Raw genomic sequence first — 16,449 nt, 5'->3', positions numbered from 1 at the left:
AATGGGAATTTCTAGCTATAGTTGAGGTAAGTAGGTGGAAATGTACTGTGTTAATCACACAGAGGTCTCATGTACATCAATGCATCACCAAGAAGTGACTAGAAGCTTTCACCGTTCCATATCTGGAAGTCCTAGAGCGGTGCTGGGGTCCTCACGTTTTTCAAGAATCCAAAAAGTGATCGAATGAATGCCCGAGCTCCATGACGCTGAGTCGAGGTGTGATGAAGAAAGTAATGTCCACTATGGAAGATGCGTCTATGGTCAACGTCTCCTCAGTTTTCTGAGTACTAAGGTACTAATAGATAGTGGCTTTATCCCGGATCTCCGAGGCCGACCTGGCAGGAACACCTGAGCTATTCTATTTGGTGTGAGTCAACATCTTGGCCGTTACCTGAGGTATTCGAAGACACATATCAGTATGTTGCATCACTGCTTCTCTGTCTCTATGTGCCGTCCAGCGCCAGTTCCTATACCTCACCTACTGCTTAGCTTGACTTACCAATAATGATGTGCGGCACATATAGTACTCTGCTGAAATCAAGAACATAGTCTGGGCTGAAGGACCTTATCCGTCACCTTTGAGCAAAGTCCTACCTGAGGTGGATGGGAATGACTTGCAGTTTCCTAGAAGACATGGAAGCGTTTAAAACGAACGTGTATGATTGTTAGATATCCTGATAAATGAGAAGTCGATAACATCAAATCGCGGCAGAACTGAAAAAGACGGGGAGATCTTCAGAAGTTGCAACAAAATTTGTCTGCAAAGATCCACGGCACTTCCTCTGACTTATATTGCACACCGAGACCTGCATGGTCTTGGGAGGTGGTAACAAGCTGGCTGCAACAGAGGAAAGAAGAAAACATGAGGGCCATGTTGCACTTAGCACTTAGAATGATCTACGGCCTCTACTTGGCGTAATACTATTCTTCTCTCTGAAATTACATGTTCAGAGAGGGTCTCGCCGTGGTCTACGATGGGCTCGAGCGCAAAGCTTCGGCTGTTGGAACCAGACACATTTGCCGGACGAGCTGCTTGTCCGAGTGGAGCTGACAGAACGCAGGAGGAATGATCCGTGAGTCCAGTTTCACGAGGCTGAATTGGCTTCTTCGGACGGCCAATACACTATCAGCCCTCAAATTCTGTCCGTGCCAAAAGCTTCTCAAGCCTCCAGCTTTTCAACTCCATCTGCACGTTGCAAAAGCGGGTGGTTAGCCACAGCGGGAAACACCGAAACCAACCTCAGCCGCAAGGCAGCGCCATGATGCTATACTTCACAACCGACCTCTCATATGCCGGCCCTACGGTTTCTTGTTTGGAAACAATGAGGTGGGCGAGTTGCGGGAGCGGCTGAAGTTCTGTGCACAATTGCACTAATTGAGTCACGAGCAGGGCAACGAAGATGTGCACAGCTCTTCCGCAATGAAGTTTCCAGAATGGGCCGAAGTTGAAATGGAAGCTACTACAACGCGCTTATCCTGACTGTGTTTGAGGTTGTTTGCCATGAATGCAGCCAGGACAATCATAACAGTCTGAGCGAGCCTCGAGACAAGGTCTAGAACAACGCGAAGCCAAGCACTCTGATCTGTGGCATGCTGATTAAGGCCAATCCATCAGGTCTTTGCGCCAGCTGAAAGCCTGTCTGAATCAGCCACTGTGATCCTTCTGAGCCGTTCGGCGAGACAGCTGCCAAGCCGCACGCGGTCAGTCACAACGCCTGTGTTCGCCCGCGAGCAACTAGACTTGGAAGCCTGCGCAGAAGAGCTTATTACTGCTAGACATGCATGTAGACTAGTGCTTAGAAAGAAAAGTCCCCTCCAATTTCTCGAAATATGACTCGGTTTGGGGTGCACAGGATGTGGCGCGTTCCTGATTAATCCCCCCAGGTTCGCGCCATGTCCGCATAAAAAGAAACGGCTTGATCTAGCGTGCGCGTGGCGCCCTCACCACCCGCCGCTGATCATTTGCCGCGCACCAAAAATCGATCATGGTCAGATCCTATGCTTGTCCGAGCACAAGGCTAGAGGGAGGGAAAGGAAGACAATCGGAAAAAATAGCAATTGCGCCGGCGTTGTTTGAGAAATCTTAGCCGCCATCGCCCGTTATCCCACACACGTGAGATTCTACCTCGCGCCTAAGATTATCTGGGGTAACTCAGGGGGTTGAGAAGAAAGTCAGAGCGATCTACAACTCTGGGATGGCCAAGTTGGCATGGATATATAAACACTGCACATGGACTGTCGATCTCCCATGTCTAGATCATCAGTCAACAGCATCAAAACAGCCACCCGCCTTCAAAAGCCTGCTTCCTCGTCCTCTCCAACATCACTCGCTACCAGTCACTCTTTGATTACTCTCATTCCAACAACCATCAAAATGAAGTTCACCACTCCCATCGTCTTCCTCGCCGCTGGCGTCATTGCGACCCCTACCCCCGAGCTCTGCGCGCGTGAGCTCAGCCAGGTCAACACCATCATGACCACCGTCCTCAATGGCATCCAGAGTCTTGATGGTTCGATCTGCGCCTACGCTGGCGGTGATGGCAAGGACCTCGAGGATGCCTCTTCCACCATGCTCACCACCATCCGCACTGCCACTTACAACGCGGTTGCCATGTTGGCTCTGACCATGGATGAGGCCATCGCCTTCCAGCCCCTCTCTGACGAGCTCAACGCCGCTGGCGACAAGCTTCTTGTTGACCTGAGCGACAAGGTTCCTTCGTTCGCCCAGGCAGGTATCTGCGACAGCACTCTTTCCTGGGTTGCTCAGATTGGTAAGTCGCTTTCATGGCGCAGGGTTCCAAGACCACGCCGCTAACATCTTCCAGGCGGAAACGTCCACACTTTGATGACCTCCATCTCCACCAAGTTCCCTGCCGGTGGCAAGGGTGGCGATGAAATCACTCACTTCGATGGTATCTTCCAGGAGATGCAGGACAAGCTCAGCACCTGCGCTACCGCCGGCAAGGGTTCCTCCGGATCTTCCGGCAGCTCCTCCGGCACCGGCACCGGCAACGACAACAAGGGTGTCGGAACCGCCACCAAGGCCGTCACCGCCGCTACTGCCACCGCTTCCGTTACTGCCCACACCAACGGCACCCGCGGTGCTTCTCCCACCGCCACCACCGTTGTCACTGCCGGCGCTGCGCTGATGACCTTCTCCGGTGCCGGCTTGGCTGCCGCCATCTTCGCTCTCCTTCTGTAAATTTGCCTCGTGCAATTCCGAAAGGACAACAAAAAATAGCCGCTGGGGGCCGCTGGAGGGTGGAACTCTGCACATATGTGACCGAACTTCTTGTTTGTACGGGGCTGCCCATACACGCGCGCACCTCGATGAAGTCATGATTTATTTTAACAGGAGGGGCTTGTTCTTGCAAATAATGTGTAGTCTGTCACATAGATACCAACAAGAATTTCAAACAATTTAATCCACAAACACACTTTCTTCGTGCTGAATTTAAGTGAGATGACATGCTGCAAGGGATGTGAACATTGTCTCTGTACGACGAGGTGCTTACCAACCAGGCGCACCCTAGCTAGCAGCAAGTGTATCACGCCTCTGAGGTGCTGCAAGGCCTGTGACAAAAAGTCTGGAATAGATGTTTGCACTGCATGCGATTTGCCAACTCAGCAGTAAGCTGGGCTTAAAAAAGGAAACCCATTGCCGGTCATGACTTAGACGCGGCTTGCAATGTTTGTAATAAAATTACCCAGGCGTGCCGGGGTGCGTGGGTGCCAGGCAACCTGGTCCGAGAGCTGGAGAACTTATTCCCCGCCCATTCCCGTTTCACCGTGCGTATCGTAGACTTTCTGCCGAAGTAATATTGGACGACTGTATTGCCCCTTGCTCGTGCTAGTAAATTAATAAATTAGGTCCAAAAAACACGTCTGAGGCAGTCGGTCACAGTCAACTTCCGTGCAGTCACCAACTCAAGATACCGACCAGCCATGACGTTAGGTCGAGAACACACAACCATAAATTTAGTTATGGTTCATTAGAAGACCCTTGCCCCGTGACTTGAATGATAGAGATGTCGCATTATAGTAATACACAGGACTCGACTACGTATATCAATGTCCCCAACTAAGATGGTAGGTACCTCACTCTGCGGCGTTGCTGGCGCATGTCCAAGGTTTCGCGGAAGATCCACCCTTCGCGATGGACTCAATAGAGACCCACAATCCAAGAACACAAAGCAGGATTCCCACAAGCAAAAGTAGCGAAGACCCCGCGAACCGGCATTTCTGCTGCCAGGTCGAGAACCAATTACCTTTGTGCATCCAGAGCCAGAAAATACCTGGCAGTCCAAAGGAGAACCAACTGGCAAAGGCAGCAGAGACCAGCCCCAGTAGATTGTTGAAGACGGGGATGGATTCAGATATCACCATGCCAATTCCCCAGATACCCAGAGTGATGAGAAGCCAAGAGATTGTCGATACTCGGGTTCTTCTGACAACATGCTTAGTGTTACCAAAGATACGTGTGAACACGTACTGAGAAGCAACGTGGGCGTAAATAACGGCAGCGATGGCAATCGTGGGAATAGCAACGCCCCAAATCGCTTTCCTGATAGTTGCGCTACCTGCTGCAGATAAAGCCGGCGAGGGAACATCGGGGCCCACGTAAACGTAGATAATGACGGCAGCGATAATGTAGAGGGTTGTATCCGTGATCTGAAGGAAGGCAAGTGCTTTTGGCCAATCGTCGGGGTTCTTGAATTCGGCGATGACGCTGAAAAAGATCGAATGGCTTGCTAGAAGGGGATTTTGTGAGCAGAAGTCCGTATGGTTTCTGATCTTTTCATTGTGTGGATTACTTACAGAAAGCACCTGCAATGTTGGTGACAGCCAGAAAAGCGGGAGAAAAGCCGAGGGACTTGAAGACGTCAATCGACCCACTTCCAATGGGCTTCTCAATGGCAACGTCAATGACCGTGATTAGAACAGCCACCACGATAGATACGCAGGCTTGCGGAAGTTAGCAACCATTCGTGGCAATCAATAGCCGTCTGATGACTCACAAGTTGCTGACATCCAGCTCGTCCACTTCAAGGTCCTAGGAACGTTGAAGACCCAGAAAACCAGCATTCCAACAGCAGCCCAGACGACGGTACATGTTGTACTATTCGTGAGAGTATTCATGCAAATAGTCCACATGAGAATGTGACCTCCCATGAGGAAAACCTGCAGAATAGTCTGGGCCCATCCGAAGACCTCTCGGAAGATGCCACCCATACCAATGGGCCTTCCAATTAACTCGACCGCATCGCCGAAGTGCTGGACGAAGGGGTACTGTTTCCGGAAGTCGGCGAGGAGAAGACCAGAGTAGGTCGCAAGAGCGCTGATTACGCAGATGAGAATGACTCCGGGGACCAGTCCAACGGTTGCAAGGACGGACGGAAGCGATAGAATTCCTAGAGAGACTGTCTCTGCGACGAGGACGATGCCTCCTTGCCTGTACCAACGTCAGCATATCTCTAGGTAAATCTTGCTGTAGAAGAAGCCTACAGCCAATGTAATGTCTTGAAGTTGATCAATTCGCCTTCTTCCTTCTCGATGATGCCGCCCGAGCCCGTCGAGAACGCAGGTGGCGCAATGGGATCTTGCTCATGGCCTTTTGATCCTTGATGGCTGGGCAAATCTTGACGCTCAGGATCGACAGGCGCTCTCATTGCTTCAGCCTCGTTCCCCATGATTTCTGTATTGCGCAATCCGGGGTAAGACTCGGTAAGTAGGAACCGAGTGGTGGGAGATCCTGGCCTCGATCGCGATTCCCTCACAATTCGACTTGCTGAACCGCGGAGAAGGTGGAACCAGTCAGGCTCGGTGGAGCGTTCGAATAGACTCGATCGAAATCAACAGGCCAACATTAACACGCAACTTGGATCGGTGGAGAAATGGCTTGTTCCTGCAGCGGTTAACTTTGAGGGGCCCCGGATTCTGAGTTGTTCGGGAACGGTTCTCGTCGGCATATGTTTGAGGGAAGAATGTTTTCAAGAAGACGACATTCCGGTTCCTCTCACCTTCGGCAACTTTGGATTGACTCACGCGGGTTCATTCCGCGCCATCTGAGCCGACCAAGGCGTGAATGACATTCGGCTCAAGATTTTCTGACACGATAAAAAAGAAAAGGCATTACTGGATCTGGAACCTCCGCCTAGAGAATGGGACGGCGGGCGAAAATTCAGCAGTTCTTGTTACGTCTTTCAATCCACTTTTGGCCCGCACGGGGACGCCAAGATCCGCCTTGTTCTCGCCAGCGGCAAGTTCAGCGGTACGACTTTGGCGGTTTCGCCTCACAATGAAATGTCAGTAAAATATGTGCCTTCTGTGAGCCTTATTTAAGTTTAATTATGATCAGGGGTGTTGTCGTTGCCGACGGAAATCTGAATGCTATATGTTTTGATGTAATGCATGATAAAGTAGGTCAGCTTCTTTGGAGTTATAGTTGGATTGGCAGGTTAATTCGACGAGCTGGGAAGCAAACCTTAACTTCCCCCTTAACCACCAAATCTATTAGCGCGATACTTGACTCACAAGTACAAATATCACAGAAGACATTGACCTGGCCGCTCAAAAGGGTTAATCAAGCACGATGGACGCCCTGGAGATCAGGTTCTCGACGAGATCAGTTCCCATCGCCCAACTGGCATCGCTTTGGATTCAGACTTTTCTACTCATTTGTGGGTCATTAGTCACTCGGCCCAGATGATCTCATAGCGGCGGGTGATCTGCCCAAGACTGCGGGCTGGCGGCAGCACTTTAGCCAAGCAACATTGTGGGGAAACAGGGGACTTGTCCACTATGGGCCCTCACAGTTGAAGTCAGGGTCCAGAGGCTTGGAGCTTGGGTCTCTGCTCCCAAACAACACGAAATGCTCAACGGTGAGAATGCTTATCTTCTGAATGATTCCAATGGAGGAAAGCACTATCTACTTGTTGCGGATCTTAAGTTTTTGTTTTCAAGATTTTTTTTGGTAAGTGTGAACAATTCCAATCAGATACTTGACTGCAAATGTCCTTGTATGAGTAAGGGACAACGTGAGGGGAAAACCCCTTTCGTGAGACTTCCAATTCTGAATTTGCAAATTGGATTCCCAGCATGATGGATCAGCACATTTCAACGTCGCCATCGATCCGTGGGACTGCAAGTGTGCCATGTTTACTTGGCTGAGATTTATTGATGGATAGGCATAGACTAATTCTCACACTAGATGGGAAGCGAGTGGACAAGGAGCGATTCGCGTTTTCTGGCTTTACACGATAACCCTGATTCGAGGATAACACTGGAAACAGCCTGTCCAGAGCACATTATGTTGGTGTCAAGTCAAAGCCATAGCCATTTTCCCTCTGTCTTCCTCGTCCTTAAAGCTGAGTTGAATGTTCAAACAGCGCAAGTGCCCGTCTCGCAAAGGCAAGGTTTACTAGCCGCAGCGCAGTTCGAGCCGTACGACCAAGTATCATCAGCAGCGCAATGCATCTTGAAGTTTGCAAAGGGTTAACATAGGCTTCCAATCAAATTCTCCGCAAAACTTCTCCTTACTCTTCCAAATGTATCATATGTCCTCCGTTAAATTCGCACCTGATCCGGCCGACAATATCGCAATGTGCGCCTGGTGGCACGCCGCATTCGCGCTTCAACAGAGTGGCTGACAGAGCTTGACCCCTGAATGATAAGATGGCAAAAGTAGTTAGCTTCATAGTGATGGCTAGTGAACTTGCCTGTGGCTGAGTGCTTATCCAAAAGAAGACTGGAAATGGATCCAACGTGATGCAAGTAGGTTCTGAGTTTGATGGTGAGAATAAGCAACTGAGCTAAGGGATATGGCCTTACTTATTTTCATTATCGTGTTGTCTTTGTTTATGGCAATATGAGCCCCCACGCCGTATTCAGAGCAGTCCATGTCTCGGTTGGGACCTGGAACACAATAGTACAAATCATTCGAATGGTATTACCTTAGTTCGTTGATGTCAGATAATTAATTTCAATTTGAAGAAGAATGTCTATGACCTGGTAAGGCTGGTATGGTGTCGGAAGAAGTACCAGATACTTGATATTACCCCTTGAGTCTTGATGACGGCAGATGTGTACTTGGACACTGTAGGTCGTCAGCATCGTGACACCAGATCACATGCAGTGATAATGATCACAACAGAGCCCCTGTGCATCATAAGATAGCTTGTCAGCATTGAGATACCTAGGTGTCAGCGTCACGTAGAAGTTAAGAATGAGAAATATTGGTAGTTCGACTCGTGGCAATGTGGTATGAGTTGTTTGTCCTCTCTGTAGTCTTAGGTAAAATCAGCGAATACAAGAGGAATAGACTGATTGCACGCTCAGTTGAAGTAAGTTACCTTTCTTGATTTTCTCATCGTGGGTAAGCAGACTCATTCAGGAAGGTGCCTCATAAAGCATGTGTGCGTGATATATAGTCCAGGCTGACCTGTACCGCAGGTCAGCTGATGTTTCAGTAAGCTGAGTAACCTGCATGCACGTGTAATGAGTTCTCACGATGATAAGAGCTGTATGCCGAGCGCTGTACTTCGACAATCGTGATATAGCTGATGTGATTGTCGCCTAAAACAATACTTGGTTTCACAAAGAGTGGCCATGAGTTAGTAAGTGAGCTGTTCCCCCAAAGGTGTACCTGTCTAATCAATTGCCTCCACTACAATCACAAGTATGAATCACGGGCCATGGCTTTACTTTCCACACCTCTCTGATTGCCAGTCTGGGATTGTTCCATAGGTACTGAACTGGTAAAGGCTCGAATATTGGAGGTTTTCGGTATTGGGAAGCAACGAGTGATGGTTCTCTACCCGACTGACTGCAAACATTCGACAATCATACGTCTCAATTCTGGACCGTTGAGCAGAATGAATTCATGTGTCCTTCAAAGAGCAACGCTTCCTGCGCCGGCCTCCAACCATCTCTTGGTGCCCAAGTGAGAGATGAACTCGCCACCTCTGCCGTTCTCAAGACTGGAGTCGTAGATGACCTTGAGAACATCATTGACAGAGTCCTCTGGAGTAGCGAGCGCAACACCGGGCGCATACTCGTTGAAAATGGCACCGGTCTTCAGAAAGTACTCCTGGTGCACTTCGCTTACTGAAACAAATGATGGTTAGTTTCGGGACTAAAACAGTTATAGTCCACCATGGTCAGAGGGGCTTACGCTTCTGGTTGTGTCCAGTGTCCACAATTCCGGGGCAGATGCTCATGAAAAGGACTCCGTCTTGGGCATACTGGGCGTGGAACTTGCTCACGGCCATGTTCACGCCTGTCTTGCTGATGGAGTAGGGGGCGCTGACTTCGAGGCGGTACTGGTTAACCATCTCATGATCGGCCATACCGGAGCTGATGGCAATGACTTTTTTAACATCTCCCTTGAGTATCAACGGCAAGAAGAGGCTAAATAGGTGGACATTGCCAACGACGTTGATCTTGAAACTCTTCAATAGATCTTCTTCAAGCTCTTCCGGCTTTTCAGCTCTGAAAGAAGTCCAATGTCAGTTGATGATTGATCACTGGGGATTATACTACGCCTCTACGAAAGACCTACTGCTTTCCAATGGGGAGCCAGGTCGAGATAGGCGAGACATATGCTGCGTTGGCAATGAGGTAGTCAAGTTTGCCTCCGGTGATCTTGGAGACTTCCGGAACCGATTTCTATGCAAGCTACATCAGCTTCCGAGACCAAGGCTTCAGTGTTTTGTGCCAATTAGAATTTGCAAACCTTGATGCTTTCGTAGTCGACTAGCTCGAATTCCACGATGTGAATATTGGGACGGTCTCCGAGCTCCTCGGCAATCTTTTTCTCGACAGCAGCCTTATCGCGAACGCTGCCAATCACGGTATTATTGGCGTCCTCGGATAATTTCCTGAGGAATCCCCACTGTCATTCTGGTCAGTTCCATCTCTTCAAACACAAAAGTCAAGAAAAGCTCAAGGGCTGACGTACGCCAATGCCGCGGTTGACTCCTGTGATGAGATAGGAAGGCATCTCTGAGTGTGTATGGTAAGCTTCCAACGTGATGTGGTAGAGAAATTGGTTTTACTAGCTGTCGAGGTTGAATGCTGAATCTGCTGGCGTAGTTGATGTGATGAGCCCAAATGATAAGAAGCACAGAGGCATCATGGCAGTTTATATACACACGTATCCTCTTCAATCTCGTATGTTCGGTTTCCGTGCCCCTCCCGAGTTCGAGCATGGAATGAGTAATGTGATTGGGCCTTGCCCAAAACGAGTGCAACTTCCAACGAGATTATGCAGGCTGGAGGGACGCTTTCCACATTACCCTGGACGCTATCAGAGGGTTACTCCAACCCGGCGCCACATCATTGGGAGTTGCTGACGCTCGTGAAGGCGAAGGTTTCCACAGTTATTGCACATCTGGTAATGAAAGATGCGCACCCGCCCGAAACGTGGAGGGAATTTCTCTGATCATCATCGAATTCTAGATCGCATGAGTAAGCAATCGCATGCACAGTGACGCTAGGAGAACTGATACCATTGCGTCTCGCAAAAAGATGCCCACACTCTTCGGTGCTTATGTTCCCCATACAAATTTAATTGGCTAGTCTGTTGAGACGCTAGGGTGAGCATCCTTCGCAAAAAGTTGCCCAGTAAAATCGTCAGTCGGAAGTTTCCTAGCGTCTACCCTGGTGAATTGCACTAAGATGGCGTGCATCTTCGACCCCTGAGACAACGCCGTCTCGCCCGCTTAGAAATCAAAAGCGAACAGTGGTCAGCTTCATCCTTTCTGAATGATCTATCTAGAAGCCAGTCAGCAAGCAACTTTTTGCGAATGAGTCTGTGATCATATTCCCCTTCTCGATTCGGGATCACCTCATTCTCTCGACGATACGAAAAACATGACAAACTCAAGGGATGCGGCTGCCGCAACATCGTCGAAGAAGCGCTGTGGAACTTGCATAGGTACGCTAAACTCGATTGGTTCTGAGCACCAAAATGAACCGTCTGGACGCATTTCCCTCCATTGTCCGCTCAAATTATGCAGAGAGCTCTGATTAGTAGGCACTCTGAGTACTGACGGTTTCGGCAGATCGCAAAGTCAGTTGTGACCGCCGGTTTCCACACTGTACGAACTGCATCAAATCCAACCGCAAATGCCAGGGCTACGGGCTTCGATTGTCCTGGCCAAGGGCTACTGATGGCAAGAGGTCACTTATCAGCCGAGCCGCATTATTCCCTCGGGTCAATAATACTTCAGGTCGATTACATATGATCAACGCGACTCCATGGGACATCGAAGTACACAACTTCCTCATTGCTAGGCGCATGATACGTCCCATCATGAAGTATCCACTGCCATGGTCCTCGTCCGGATCAAATGCCACCGACCAAAGCCTTTTCCGTTTCTGTAAGCATAAGAATTTAGAACTCCCTCTCAGAGCGGCATGCCTGACGGTGGCTCACTCTTTCTTCAGTTCGAGAGACCCTGAGACCGAATCTTTCAAGTTTCAGTAGTCAACCCCTAGGAGAAGCATTGCTTCGGATTGCCCTATCGGAAATCTCCCATGCTGGCAAAGCCTTGCAGCACGCGTTGCTTGCCTTTTCAGCACAGTATCGGTATGGACCGGTATTCCGTGCCGAGGAGCTGAAACTATCGGCCTTGCGTGCTCTGTCTCTGTCAGCTGCTGAAGGCATGTCTGCCCACAAGGCTGTTCAGCACGTAGCAGCTGGGATGGTTCTTTGCATGTTTGAGGTATATTATGATTCTCTTGTATTCTAACCTATGTAGAAGGTCTGTGAAGATCATGTGCTGTTATGCTGCAAAAGGAATTCTGGAATATTCTCACTCACTATTCTTACAGACCCAAAAGAGCTCGCATTCAACAAACCATTGGCTTTGCTATCTACGTTCTTCGCGAACTCTTATTGAAAGTGTCTCGCTTGAGAAATTTTGGAGGGTCTCAGACGCTCCCATGTTGCTGGAGTGGGTATCATATCATGAGATATTAGCTCGATTCAGCCTTCGCCATTGGAGGAAACCCAAAGCGCTGCTACCAAGTCAGGTAATTTGCGACACAAGGCCGTTCACTTCGCCAGAGATGAGGAAGAAAGCCCGTGTTGAGCTTTCGATGATCATGGGCCAAGCATCGTTGGAAAGTAAGCGATTCTTCCAGCCGTTGGGTCTTCTCTCCGAGGTTGTTGCGGAAATTCTACCATCCGATAATCCCGAGACCCACACACAGGAGTATCGATGCAAGATCAGAACACTCAAAGCGGAAATCGAGAGCTTGCGGGTAACAGCATCGTACAGCCGCGCGGATCTGAAGTCGGAGAGGATCGCCGCGAAGTCTGAAGTATATCGGCTTTCAACGCTGGTGTACCTAAGTCGCAATACCGACCAAGGCGAGCGAGAGGATTCTGGCGTAGCTGCCTTGGTCGAACGAGGACTACAGCTCCTCCCTTTGATGGGCACCTGTGAGAGACCGTTGCCGCTTCTCATATTCGGATGTGAAGCGCGTACCGACGAGGAAAGGCTTCGCATCTTGAATCTGGTTTCCAACGCGGAGAAGACTCTTCCTGATCGCGAACTTCATTCTATTAAGAAGTTACTTCATGCTCTTTGGACACAAGATGATCTGCATCCCGACAATATTCTCAAGCCGACTTACATAGAGAAACTATCGGCTGTGTTTAGTGCCAGCGAGTTGCTTCCTCACTTCGCTTAGCTTGGATTCAACATTGTTGTTGTGCTAGCAGCATATAAAGAACAGATATTACGAAAACAACAGGGACAATGTAGATTTTTTCAACGCTGGTAACGTTAGCCTGTTGCCTTCATCTTTAGCAAAACGGACCGAAGGACGTTGTTTCACGCACCTTCAGCGCAGTACTGTCAACAAGCAAATTGTGCTTTTTCCTGCAGACTAACATGTTGCCGTGACCCTGTTGTGATCCAATGTGGGAATGTGCTGCGTTGCATGGCATGGAAAAGCTGGATTCATACATCCGGTAATCCCGTCCGCAAGGAGAAGGTCTACAAACACGGGCATTGTACAGCCTTGACTTGACTGTAGCAAGTTTTCTCAATCATCAAATCACCACCATTAAAGACGCCTAACCGGAAGATTTGCCAAGCTGACAAGAAAGCTTCCCCGCAATCTCGACAAACCTTCAAGCAGCCCATGCAACAATATGTCTGTGAAAGTCGGCTTCTAGACGAACCCTGGACCCCGTCCATCATCGACCGGACCAATCCAGCCGAAGAAGTGGGCCCGGGTGGAACGCGGAGATCTCCCGGCATCTGTTTAGGTTCGGACCAAGCTACGGCAGCCAGCTCCAGCCAGTCATATCTTGCCGAACCAAGGTGTCAAACCTCCGAGCTTCCCCCCAGCCAGGCGATGCTACATTCCTTGGTCTCCGAAAATCGATGACGTTCCCTGCCCGAAGAGCCCACGAAAGCGCAACTGCCATGCCGCACGCTGATAGTTTGGGACCCGTGACGTAAGGTTAATAATTTCGTTCCAAGTGAAGCAAGGATTGAGAAAACCATAAGAAGTCGGTCAAAGATCACATTGCGCAGGGAAGCAGCGCTGTAGTTCAGACCTGTGGATAGAGCATCACAGTTCAACATGTCAAAACCAGTCCTCGTCGTCATTGGTACCGGCTGGGGTGGGTTCACCCTCACTCAAAAAGTCGACCTAGCGAAATACGATATCAAGGTCATTTCGCCAATTCGAACAATCCAATACACTCCCTTGCTGGCCAGCGCGGCTTGCGGGCTATTCAACTTCCGTCTTGCGGAAGAGCCGGTCAGGCGGAAGCACAGGACGGAAATGAAGTACTACAAGGCTTTGGCGGAAGACATCGACTTCGAAAAGCGGATAGTCCGATGCAAGACTGATGCACCCACCGCAGGTGAAGCCCCGACTACCTTTGAAGTGAGGTACGACAAGATTTGCATAGCGCCTGGATGCGGTACTCAGGACTTCGGCACACCGGGCGCGAAAGAGCACGCTCTTTTTCTGAAGACAACAAATGATGCCCGCTTGATCCAGCAGCGCATTCTCCAAATGCTCGATAAGGCGTCTCTTCCAACGACAAGCGAACAAGATCAGCTAGACTATCTCAACATTCGAATTGTCGGCGGCGGAGCTATCGGTATTGAGGCTGCCGCTGAGCTATGGGACCTCTGGTTCGAAGATATGCGTTTTCTGTTTCCTCACCTCGATGGTAAGGTGACCATCACCATTCACGACGTCGCGCCCAAGATTTTGTCCACTTTTGACGCAAACTTGAGCGAATACGCTACGAGTTCGTTGCAAGGGAAGCATGTCAAGATCAAGACCGGGTCACACATTCAGAGTGTTGAAGCCGATGCGATCTTCACGAAGGAGGACGGGCGTTTGCCGTACGGACTGCTGATTTGGGCTACGGGCAATAAGGCAAGCACCTTGGTTGAGAAGCTGCCTGTCAAAAAGCCAGAGAGCGGTCTGCCTCGCATCTTGACTGACAAGTATCTTCGCGTCTTACATCCAGATGGAAGTCCAATGAGCGATGTTTACGCGCTCGGCGACGCCGCTGATATTGAGGGCGAGTCGTTACCCACTCTGGCTGAGGTAGCTTTGCAAAAAGGCGAGTATCTCACGGCCATTCTCAACTCGAATGCCGATCCTGTTCCTTTCAACTACAAGCAGAGAGCACTCTTGGCCTACCTAGGCCGCCACGACGGCATCATTGGTGGTAAGCAGGAGTGGACGGGGATGAGCGCGTGGTTGGCTTGGCGTTCTGGAAGTCTAGGCTGGACGAGGAGCTGGAGGAGGAAGATCATGATCTCAATAAGCTGGTTGTTCATCTGGATAGCGGGCAGAGATATTGCAAGACCTTAAGTAATTCGATGGGAAGTTACGCATAGGTGTGTGTATCAAACCACAGAATGGCAAAATGACATCAAAGTTAAGATAGAATGGGTCAAATTTGCTTGCGGTTGCGATCTTGGTTTATGACGCCGATGCTTTGGTGATGAAGTGTAAAATTATTCTGTCAAATCTGAGTAGATGAAACAATCATAGACAACTATTCCCATCCTATCGTTGGAATCGAATCCGGACCGCGTCCAAAGCCGAACAGATTAGGTGATCGATGGAAAGTGACAGCTATTTGCAAGGTAGAGCGAGTAGTTTCTACTCCCTGTTAGCATGTTTGTTTGATTAGATTTAGAGACACAATCACTTACAACCCCACTTGACGCAGCAGTAGTCAGTACCTCCGGTGTGCTGAGAGCAAGTGTATCCAGCAAGACATCCCTGGAAGGCGCAAGTGAACTTAGAGCTGTAGCAAGCACCGATGTCGAGGACCTCAGCACGAGGCTCCACCACCTCAGTAGGCGCGGCGGTGGCAGTGGCAGACAGAAGCCCGAGGGCAAGAACAACGACTTGAGAAGGCTGGAAGAGCATGGTGACGATTATTTGAATGAGTGACTTGAAGTGAGGCTCTTGTTTCTAGGGATGATGGTAGGCTACAGTGAGATTCAAGTTCAGCAACAGCGCGAACCGCCTCTATTTAACCTTCGCCAACAGCTCTGTTGTTGATGGTTGCGGCGTTTGGTAATCGATCGGGTTTGCCGAATAGTCCTCATCTCACATTCGCTCCATAGCGAGCAGCCTGGCTCACCAGCGCATATGAATCTGCTGACATGGTTTAGTAGAGTCTTCCTTCTCACATTGACTCGTGTTGTCCGAAACTTAAAGTCCTGGCTACCGGGGCTGTCCGCCAGAGCAAACAATGCCTCGAATCATCAGGTCCACAGAGAATGCAAGATTAAGAGTGCTGCTGAGTGATCAGACCGCAGGCGCTATTCGTGCTTGACGGCTACTGTTTGTGGTAGTGTCCAAAGATCACGGACACGGCTTCGTACATGTATGTACAACAAGAAAATGAGAGCCAACTTCGTCTGCTTTCTCTCCTACGTATTCAGGTGGCACTCCTTCGAACTAATGGCCGTCTGGAGAAAACTTGAGCCAGATCGAGTGCCTTCATCTTGGAACTGCAATCGCAGTGGAGGCTGGATCAAACTTCCTTTCTGAGTTGCGTGAGCTCAGTACGGTGTCAACGGGCCCAACTCCGCGGTACCGACATGCTTGTTAGTATTCCTAGCAAGATAATATGAACATAGCTTGATCGGCAGAAACCCTTTCCGAGGTGGGTTGGAGGACGTGTTTGAGTCAGTCAGCTAATGTATGTGTGACAGGGAACCGGAGCGGCAGAAATCTTTAAGTCAACATACCCACTTCCTGGCACCCCCTGTTTCTGGCACCCACAAAAACGCGAAAATCCACCACAACCCAATGCCCACCCCCAACCTCCTTTTATCACAACATTTTCAATTCGCGTCCAAATGGGCTCATCTTTTGCACATGTCTTCTTCTATATATAATGCCTCAATATACCGAAGATCAGCTTCGTCAGGCTCTCGAGGA

At 49.6% G+C, this 16,449-nt stretch overlaps 7 protein-coding genes across 7 annotated transcripts; 3 read left to right on the top strand and 4 right to left on the bottom strand.

Moving 5' to 3' along the window:
- Positions 1 to 2,374: 2,374 nt before the first annotated feature.
- CTAM01_16404 (uncharacterized protein) lies at positions 2,375 to 3,202 on the top strand (the record flags this gene model as incomplete). The annotated part of the gene is made up of 2 exons (XM_060532397.1): positions 2,375 to 2,771; positions 2,826 to 3,202. The coding sequence occupies 2 exons, from the start codon at positions 2,375 to 2,377 to the stop codon at positions 3,200 to 3,202; spliced, it is 774 nt and encodes a 257-aa protein (XP_060373023.1).
- Positions 3,203 to 4,098: 896 nt separating this feature from the next.
- CTAM01_16403 (transmembrane amino acid transporter) lies at positions 4,099 to 5,690 on the bottom strand (the record flags this gene model as incomplete). Its single annotated transcript, XM_060532396.1, has 4 exons — positions 4,099 to 4,751; positions 4,819 to 4,965; positions 5,019 to 5,452; positions 5,506 to 5,690. The coding sequence occupies 4 exons, from the start codon at positions 5,688 to 5,690 to the stop codon at positions 4,099 to 4,101; spliced, it is 1,419 nt and encodes a 472-aa protein (XP_060373022.1).
- A 1,671-nt stretch (positions 5,691 to 7,361) lies between these two features.
- CTAM01_16402 (uncharacterized protein) lies at positions 7,362 to 7,697 on the bottom strand (the record flags this gene model as incomplete). The annotated part of the gene is made up of 2 exons (XM_060532395.1): positions 7,362 to 7,476; positions 7,540 to 7,697. The coding sequence occupies 2 exons, from the start codon at positions 7,695 to 7,697 to the stop codon at positions 7,362 to 7,364; spliced, it is 273 nt and encodes a 90-aa protein (XP_060373021.1).
- Positions 7,698 to 8,890: 1,193 nt separating this feature from the next.
- Positions 8,891 to 10,000, bottom strand: CTAM01_16401 (short-chain dehydrogenase; the record flags this gene model as incomplete). The annotated part of the gene is made up of 5 exons (XM_060532394.1): positions 8,891 to 9,105; positions 9,173 to 9,489; positions 9,560 to 9,666; positions 9,734 to 9,892; positions 9,959 to 10,000. 5 exons carry the CDS (start codon positions 9,998 to 10,000, stop codon positions 8,891 to 8,893), a joined length of 840 nt encoding a protein of 279 aa, XP_060373020.1.
- Positions 10,001 to 12,072: 2,072 nt separating this feature from the next.
- On the top strand, positions 12,073 to 12,699 carry CTAM01_16400 (uncharacterized protein; the record flags this gene model as incomplete). The annotated part of the gene is made up of 1 exon (XM_060532393.1): positions 12,073 to 12,699. One exon carries the CDS (start codon positions 12,073 to 12,075, stop codon positions 12,697 to 12,699), a length of 627 nt encoding a protein of 208 aa, XP_060373019.1.
- A 903-nt stretch (positions 12,700 to 13,602) lies between these two features.
- Positions 13,603 to 14,859, top strand: CTAM01_16399 (uncharacterized protein; the record flags this gene model as incomplete). Its single annotated transcript, XM_060532392.1, has 1 exon — positions 13,603 to 14,859. One exon carries the CDS (start codon positions 13,603 to 13,605, stop codon positions 14,857 to 14,859), a length of 1,257 nt encoding a protein of 418 aa, XP_060373018.1.
- Positions 14,860 to 15,046: 187 nt separating this feature from the next.
- Positions 15,047 to 15,426, bottom strand: CTAM01_16398 (uncharacterized protein; the record flags this gene model as incomplete). Its single annotated transcript, XM_060532391.1, has 2 exons — positions 15,047 to 15,126; positions 15,207 to 15,426. The coding sequence occupies 2 exons, from the start codon at positions 15,424 to 15,426 to the stop codon at positions 15,047 to 15,049; spliced, it is 300 nt and encodes a 99-aa protein (XP_060373017.1).
- Positions 15,427 to 16,449: the final 1,023 nt, after the last annotated feature.

This window comes from Colletotrichum tamarilloi (assembly GCF_030869305.1).
Source record: "Colletotrichum tamarilloi strain Tom-12 chromosome Unknown Scaffold_219.1, whole genome shotgun sequence".
NCBI classification, from domain to species: domain Eukaryota; kingdom Fungi; phylum Ascomycota; class Sordariomycetes; order Glomerellales; family Glomerellaceae; genus Colletotrichum; species Colletotrichum tamarilloi.
The sequence above is the reverse complement of the archived record's forward strand: the minus strand, read 5'-3'. Positions and strand labels throughout refer to the sequence as shown.